Source organism: Nannospalax galili, unplaced genomic scaffold (genome assembly GCF_000622305.1).
Source record: "Nannospalax galili isolate Female #2095 unplaced genomic scaffold, S.galili_v1.0 scaffold653, whole genome shotgun sequence".
Taxonomy (NCBI): domain Eukaryota; kingdom Metazoa; phylum Chordata; class Mammalia; order Rodentia; family Spalacidae; genus Nannospalax; species Nannospalax galili.
Window position 1 is genome coordinate 2,720,557 of NW_008334077.1, and position 8,266 is coordinate 2,728,822.

At 56.0% G+C, this 8,266-nt stretch overlaps 1 protein-coding gene across 1 annotated transcript; it reads right to left on the reverse strand.

Moving 5' to 3' along the window:
* Nucleotides 1-12: 12 nt before the first annotated feature.
* On the reverse strand, nt 13-7,888 carry Srf (serum response factor). Its single transcript, XM_008829090.2, has 7 exons — nt 7,026-7,888; nt 5,212-5,478; nt 3,264-3,525; nt 2,612-2,731; nt 1,494-1,685; nt 1,052-1,128; nt 13-873 (listed from the first exon to the last, which is right to left on the reverse strand). The coding sequence occupies exons 1-7, from the start codon at nt 7,542-7,544 to the stop codon at nt 778-780; spliced, it is 1,533 nt and encodes a 510-aa protein (XP_008827312.1). The 5' UTR covers nt 7,545-7,888; the 3' UTR covers nt 13-777.
* Between the last annotated feature and the right edge of the window lie 378 nt (nt 7,889-8,266).

Consider the following 8,266-nt stretch of genomic DNA (forward strand, 5'->3'; position numbering starts at 1 on the left):
AAAAAAATTAAATATTTTAAAAATATATATTTATAGATTTGTTTTCACTTCGTCTCCTCAAATAAAAAGTTCAAAATCAACTTTTAAGTAAAGCAGCTGGGGGGTGGGGGAAGACAAGGGGGAAGAAGAGAACGCTGATAGTTCCCTCCAACCCAAGAGCCCCAGGAGGTTCATAGGAGCGGCAAGGCAAGGCAGGTGGCCCCAGCTACCTGCCCAGTGCACAGGCCCAGCTGCTACTCAGGAGCTGATGGGGCAGAGGGCAGCGGCATGAGGGAAAAAGCCCCCATCTCCCCAGCTGGCTCCCTGAGGGATGGGGGCAGTGCTCTTTTGACCCAGCCTGTGGCAGACATAGCGCTAACCTGGGGTCAGCAAAGAGGCTGGAGAGAGGGTCCCAACCACTTCCCCAGGGGGAGAACACAGTGCCCAGTCCCACAGAAGGCCCATGAGTGGGAAGGTGGGGCACAGTCCCATTGGGTAAGCTAATACTCATGGCAAACATTGAGCCAAGCTGGCAAGGGGAGTCTGAGGGAGGACAGCCCCACCATCAACAGCAATGATAGGTGGGGCAGGAAGGAGAGGAGGGTGAGGGAAGATAGGTGGAGGGCAGGCAGGCCCATTTCTTTGGCTGGAGTGAGAGGGCATAGTCCTGTGGCTGCCCACTTCTTCTCCCCGCCTCCCTCCTGCGGCCCGTCAACATGTGTGTAAAGAAAACGTGAAAAGGCAACAATAAATAAGTGGTGCCATCCCTTGGGCCATCTGTCCAGGGCGGCGGGCGGATCATTCACTCTTGGTGCTGTGGGTGGCATCCAGGTTCACCACCTGTAGCTCGGTGAGGTTGCTGCTGCTCCCAGCTTGCTGCCCTATCACAGCCATCTGGAGGGAAGGAGGAATGTGAGGAAGGCAGGCAGGAGGATGGGCCAGCCAGCTCAGGCTCCCTCTGCAGGCCTACCCACCAGCCATGGGTGGGAGCAGAAACAGTTGGGCCCCTGGACTAGGGAAGATGAATTGGCTGTGTGGGATGGGGTGACAGCCCCCCCCACCCCCCACTTACCTGGTGAAGCTGAACTGCAGAAACAGGGATCTGCACCGTCCCAGATGGTGCTGTCAGGAACACCTGGGGGACACCACCTGCACCGGAAAGCATGGGAGATACAGTCATTTGTTTGCTCAGGAGGAAGCTCTGATATTGAAAGAGCAGTGTTAAAATATACAAGTGATTGGTGAGCCTTAGACATCAATGCCCAAGGGTGAGTGCCCCAAAGTGTTTCACCCAATGGGTGAGGGTGCCTGTGGTGTGAGGGCTGAAGTGTGCGTGAGTGTCCAAGTGAGCAAGTGTGGTTATCGAGTGCATGTGTGGGCATCTGAGTGAGTGAGTGTGTGTGTGTGTGTGTGTGTGTGTGTGTGTGTATCTCAGTGTAGGGGTGGGGGACATCTGAGTGTGTGTAAAAGGGAAGAAATGGTCCTCCTTTCTTCAGCCCTGGCCCTTCCCTCACCTTGCTCCTGGACCTGGCTGTGGGACACCTGCATGGTGGATGGTGCCTGGGAGAAGGCATTGAGCACGGTGAGGCTGCCATCAGCCAGGCCCGAGGTGGGGGCATACATCACTGCATGGGGACTAGGGTACATCATGTGGCCACCCACAGTTGTGGGTACTGACGACGTCATGATGGTGGCGGGCAACGTCACTGGAAAACACAGACACACATCAGGGAGCTGCTCCCTACTGATATCGCCCCTCCCGCCCCAGGATTCCAGCCTCCAGGGCCTTCTTGCTATGTCCTGGGTCAGAAGTTTGACAAAGGTCTGTTTCTTTGTTCCCTGTCATCAACTAAAAAAACAAAAAAAACCCAAACCTTTTTTCTCTCAACACAACAGTTCCAATCACTTTATACTACTGGGTTGTCTATCCATTGAGTTCTCTGTTCCCAGACCCTGGGAACCAATCCACTCCTAGGAAATTCAGACACTCTTCTAGAAAAATCCGCTGTCGTTTTTTGATTTGCTTTGCTCCTCTCTTCCTAAATTCACACTGAACAACTTCATCTCTGAAAGCAGCACTTCTCAAATGCTAATGTGCACACAGTTACGTTACATAAGAATCTTGTTAAAATGCAGATTCCGACTCAACAGGTTTGAGGTGACACTTGACACTCTGTATTTCCACAAGTTCTCAGGTGATGCTGGTGTTCAGTCCCTAGACCACACTGTGTAATGAGGTTGGACTAACAGTAACTTAGATGTCATTTTAAGAGTATCTTATCATTTCTGAAATAACAAAAGACATCTGATGGGAATGAGAGCTACTCAAAACCTACAGCACCCATAAGGAGACAACAGCACGGACAGCTGCTTCCTGGTTAGTCACCAAAGGTTGTGTCTTTGGGCCAATAAACAGGGTTTCCTAATTTCTTCCTGAATTCCTTACCCCCACTGCAGAGCAGGATTCAAAACCCAGCCATGCTCACCTGACTTTCCCAAAGATGAGTCCCAAAGCCTGTTTCTACTTTAGGAAATTCCCTGACCTTCAGTACAGGAGAGACATTGCTGAGCACTTATTGCTAGGCTTCCTGTGGGAAGGCAGGGCAGAGGGTGACAAGGATGCAAGTTATACCTGTCCCGCTGGAGGAGGTCTGCGTGAGGTCTGTGCTGCTGTCACGAGAGGGAGACGTTTGCTGTGGGGCTTGGTGCACCTGAATGGCCTGCACGGGGACCTGCTGGGCCACTGCCCCACCTATAAGACAGAGTGTCTTACTTGGGCTCCATCCTGCACAATGCCACCTTCACCAAACATGCTTGAGTAACCTAGTCCCGGGGTCTGGCATACTGGTCCCCAACTCCCATCACTATCTTCCCTGGGAGCCAAAAAGCGTCCTTCATGCTCTGAATCAGCTCTCCAATGACGTCCCTCTTTGCCTGCCCCAGGCTTTGCCTCTACCTTCTTCAAATGACCCACGAGCTAGCCAACCATCAAATACCTTCCAGTCGCAATAGGGAATTAGTGGACTATCTACTGTCTCCATGGTAATAGAGATGCAAGGCTGGGCAAGCTAGACAAGACCAACAGCTGAGTTCAAATGCACTATACCAATAGCAGGGCTCTCAGTGGGCAAAGCTTATCTTCCAATGGGACCTAAGAGACCTCTCTGGCTCTAACCTCTGTTCACCCTCTTTCTGAGCAAAGAAAGAGGGTCTCCTGATGCCAGCCCTTGCATGCTCAATTTGCCCCAGAGAGAAGAAATCTCTCCCTGCCCCCTGTGACTCACCAGGCATGAGGGTGAAGCTGGTAGGCAGCTGCATAAGGCCCCCGGAGGAGACAGGGCCACTGCCCGTACTCTTCAGCACAGTCCCGTTGGCACTGCTGACAGCGCTGGGGCTGACACTAGCAGACACTGGTGCCAGGTAGTTGGTGATGGGGAAGGAGGGGCCGCTGCTGACTTGCATGGTGGTAGAGGTGCTGGGTGCTGTTTGGATGGTGGAGGTGGTACCTGGCAGGTTGGTGACTGTGAACGCTGGCTTCAGTGTGTCCTATACCCAGAGTAAAGACGGAGCAGTAAGCTTCTGCCAGACCTTACCCCTGTAGCAGCTTTGTGTGAAGTGAGAGTTCAGGCTGAAATTAGTGTGTTTCAGTTCAAATCCCAGTTTTACCATTACCTGCACCATGAAAGTCATGGAGTTGTTGCTGGGCGTGGTGGCACAGGCCTGGAATCCCAGCACTTAGGAGGCTGAGACAGGAGGATTGCCATGAGTTCAAGGCCAGCCTGGTCTACACAGTGAGTTCTAGGCCAGCCTGGGATACAGAGTGAGACCCTGTCTCAAACAAAATTTAAAACAAAAATTAAATAATAAACAAATAAATAAATGATAATACCATCTACACCCCAGAGGTTGTTAGAAAGATTAAACAGGTTACCTAAAACCACTTACAGAATAGTACCTGGCTAATAACAAGACCAAAATAAATATTTGTTGCTTTTATACTGAAAATTCTTAGAGTTCTCTGTCCCAATGGACTGTAGTAATCTCATCCAGGGACTGTTTCTAGTTCCAGCAATGGTTGCCTGGGTCACCCTGAGATAATTACTTTCTTTTAATGAGCCTCAATTTACCTCTTCTACAAACATGAGAGGGCTGGGTTTAGGTTCTCTATAAAAGGGTTCTTACAGCTATGAACTGCTAGGTTCTAAGACAAGGACCGAGATTTTTGGGGAACTTGGGGTATTAGAGAGATCATGAAGGCCTGACAATGAAGCACTTTATGTCAAATGCCAGAGACAAGCAACCAAGGGATTTACCCACGTGCCTATGAAGCATACAAACGTCTGAAAATGATTGCAGGTGACAGGCCACTACAGAAGGGGGAACCTGGAGCACTGACTCTCTCCTCAGAGGGCCAAGGTTCTTAGAAGAGTTAGGAAGAAGCCAGGAGCTGAGAATCAAGTCACCAAGCCTAGATCTGACTCAGTCAAGCAGGGGATTCAAAAAGCCGGGGATGGGTCAGCCTGGGGATGTTTGCTAAGCAACTGGTATCAAGGCCTTTGATTGGTAGAGGCGTTGCTAAGGCAAACAGTGCCGCTTCCTTCCATTGGTCGATTAGCTAAGGGACACCACCCGGAAGGTGGAGCTCCCCAGGCAGCAAGCAGGAAGCCCCGCCCCCTCTCCTTACCGGGAAAAGGAAGGGGGAGGCGCCACTAGGGCCGGCATCCCTAGCAGCAGGGGAATGCTTTAACTGCCCAGGCCCCGGCATCCTGGACAAGCACATGAGGCTGGCTAGTAAGGTACCCCCCCCCCGCCGCCCAGTCTGACAGTCCACTTGCCAACAGTGCTGGGTTCCCAGGACCCTGGGCCCGGGGTGTTCCCTTCTTACTCCCCAGCTACCCAGCCTGCCAGGAGGGCAGGGTTAAGCTACACCCCCGCCCCCAGCGGGTAGACAGCTGGCGGGAGGAATGCAAAGGCCCTGCCAGGCAGGCGGGCTGCGGGCGGGAGGCCGGCGTGGAGCCCGAGCCGGCCTTATATGGGCACGGAGGCCGCCCGCTTATCTAGGGGGACGGCCTCCTGTCAAGAATGGAGGATGGACACCTGTCCCCTAGGATAAGAAACACTAACCTGGCTCCACTCCACATCACTGAGGACACCTATTTACCTGTACTGGGCAAAGGAGAGACAGGGACCCTTTCTTTCCCTCCCTTTACATAGGTGACCCAAACAACACACCTTGGTCTCCCCACTGCTGTCAGACTCCGACACCTGGTAGGTGAGATCTGGCTCTTCAAAGCCAGTGGCACTCATTCTCTGGTCTGTGGTGGGGTCTGAACGGGGTGGAGAGTCTGGCGAGTTGAGGCAGGTCTGAATCAGTGCCTTGCCGGTCTCACTGGTGATCATGGGCTGCAGTTTGCGGGTGGCAAAGGTATACACATGGCCTGTCTCACTGGCCACCAGCAACAGCACCTGTGTCCCTGTCAGCGTGGACAGTTCATAGGCCTGGGGGGTGGGGAGGGAGATGGGCAGGTCAGCCAAACTTCTTCCTCTCTACCTTCCTCAGGGAGGATGAAAGAGAAGAATTACACAATGATCTCCAGTCCCCCCACTTCTATAATGACCTTCATCTCTGGTGACTCTAGCAGGGTCCTATCTGGATATCTGAAGGTGAGCTGGGAATAGAAAAACCACCCGTGTCCTTCGAGGGGCAGTCCCACTGACTGCAGAAACCCCAAACAAACAGTCATAGCCTCCACTAGGGATGGAGCATCTAACCGCAAAGGGACACAGAGGGACCCAGTCTAGCTGTTCCCTAACACAGCATGCTCTACAGAACTTACAGTGGCCCACTCCCCTCACTGTCACAGGAACAGAGGGAGATCCCTACCATACTGGAATTCACACATCACATTAGTGATAACGGCCAAGCTACCCCATGTTTCCTGCCAAAAACTGCTCAGGCTCTAACCTGTTGCCATAGACTAACTTCTTCTGCCCTGTAATACTGGACTGTCCTCTTCCTTTGTCCTGGGAAAGAAGGAAGGAAGGCACAACCTTCTTCCAAAACCTTCTCCATGGATGCTCAAAGGATACTGATACCAGTGCGTCCAAAGTGATGGGAACCAAGTTTGCACCCAAAACTCTGCCATGAGCCCAAGTGAGGGGTCCACAACCCACCTTGGAATCAGTACAAGCTTCTATACGGAACAGATAAAAACTTTGGTTCCCAAGGTCGTAGGTTGTTTCCCAAGTCCTCTGCTGCCATTCCTTCCTCTCTCTCCCAGACCCCAAGATTACCCCTTTCCTCACCACTTTTTACAGGATATTGCTTGCCCAAGGAATAATTTCCTGATATCGCTACAAATCTTCCTGACTTTCCCCCAAACTCCACACACTGATTTGCCCTAGAGCTGGAAACGCCACTTGTCCCAAAGGCCGGCGACTCTGCAGCCAGTCCTGCGGGCAGCAGATTTCCTGAGAAAGCAACAGAAGACACATGGCCAGGGCGGGACTTGTTCCCAGCTAGCTACTCAAAGCAGCACAGCTCTCCCGCTCTGCTCGCTCACCTGGTCCCTAACCCTGCCTGCCCTTCAAGCCCGCACAACTCCAGTGATGCCCACCTTCCTCCCACACAAGCTGGCTCACGGTTGTTATCCAACTCCACCCAGCCTCCTCACCCCCCAAACCTTCTCTTGGCTCCCCGCTTTTCCACCGCCCTCCTCCATGGATCTGCTGCCCTCCGCATCTGGGTATCCGCTTCCCTGATGGCCCTCCGCTCACCCCAGCATCACGGCCCTGCTTCTCCCGCGCACCGGTCAGGTCACTCCCAACCCGGCGCCTTTCCCCCTCAATTCCGGACGTTCGCCGCATCTCCCCTCTCCCCACTTTTCCCTGGCGGCCCCTCCCCTTTCGCCCTGCCGGGGTCCAGCCATCCCCTCCCACACACCTCCTGCGGACTGGCTGCCTCTCACCTCCAAGCTCCGGGGCTCCCCCTGCGCGCACCCACCCTCGGGGTCCCCAGTGGCCCCGCCAAGCCTCCAGCTGGGTACCTTCTTCATGATGCCGGTCTTCCTCTTGCTGAAGGTCGTGTAACGCCGCAGCTTGTTGTCGATGAACTCCATCTTGATCTTCACGCGGCCCCGGGTCTTCTTACCCGGCTTGGCTCCGCTCACCCCGCCGCTCACCGGCCCGTAGCCCCCGGCAGCCGCCGCCGACGCCTCGGGCCCACCGACCACCACACCGAGCTCCATCTCGCTCAAGCTCCGCTTCAGGCCGCGCCGCTCGGCGCCCAGCTCCTCGTCCTCGCCGGACTCGGAGTCGCCCTCGCTGCCGCTGTAGAGGGCCCCCGCGGTGGGCGCCGGGGTGCTGGCCGCCGCCGCTACAGCCTCCCGCTCCAGGCGGCCCGCTCCGAGCCCCGCGCCGTTCCCGGGGACCCGGCCCCCGTTCGCCCCGCGAGTCCCGCCGCCGCCTCCACTGCCCGGCCGCCCCGTCGGGGTCCGGCTCAGGCTGCCCCCCAGGGCCGAGCCCCGGCCCAGAGCCGCCGCGGCCCCAGCCTGGCTCGGTAACATGGCGCTCGATGCAGGAGGGCGGACCGGCAAGTCAGCGAGGGATCCGAGCCGCCGCCGCCATCGGCTTCGCGGTGAAACCCCGCACTCCCGCTGCTGCTGGAGCGGCTATTGCGGCCACGGCCGCCGCTGCGAAGCCGGGGCCCCTGCACGCTCGGGCCGACCTGGGCCCTCACTTTCCTGCCCCTGGGGCCCGGGTTGCCCCAGGCCGCGCGCAGCGCCCCCTGTCCGTGTGCTAGGGCGGCGCGCCCGGCGGCCGTCAGCGTCCCCCGGGGGGCAGGGGCTGCTGGCCGCGGCCGAGACCGCGGGTGGAGGGGGCCGGGACCACGCGCTGGCGGCGGAGGGATCCCCCGACCCTTCCCCCCATATAAAGAGATACAATGTTTCCTTTTATGGCGAGGCCGCTCCTTATATGGTGAGCCCCAGCGCCCCCGCCCCATTGGTCCGCGGTTCCGGCACCTCCGCTCCCCATTGGCCCGGAGGGGCCGCTTATTTGCATAGACATACCGAACTCGCTGCTGTCATCCCGCGTCAGACCGCGATTCCTAAAGGGGAGGAGCCACTCCTTAAAGAAACTGGTGAAGGAGGCGCAGCTCCGCCCCACTGAATCGGAGGCTCTGGGGAGATGGGGAGGGCCCTGAAGAGAGGAAGCTTAGGAGAGGACTGGAGTAGTGTTGCCGAGAGGAGGCAAAGGAAACAAATACTTGGGGAGCCCCCAAGTTGGG

Coding starts and splice junctions, on each gene's coding strand:
- Srf (XM_008829090.2), bottom strand. CDS start 7,544: ATGTTACCGAGCCAGGCTGGGGCCGCGGCGGCTCTGGGCCGGGGCTCG. Junction 5,479..7,025: donor AGACCGGCATCATGAAGAAG/GTACCCAGCTGG, acceptor CCCACCCCCCAG/GCCTATGAACTGTCCACGCT. Junction 874..1,051: donor CTGCAGTTCAGCTTCACCAG/GTAAGTGGGGGG, acceptor CCTTCCCTCCAG/ATGGCTGTGATAGGGCAGCA.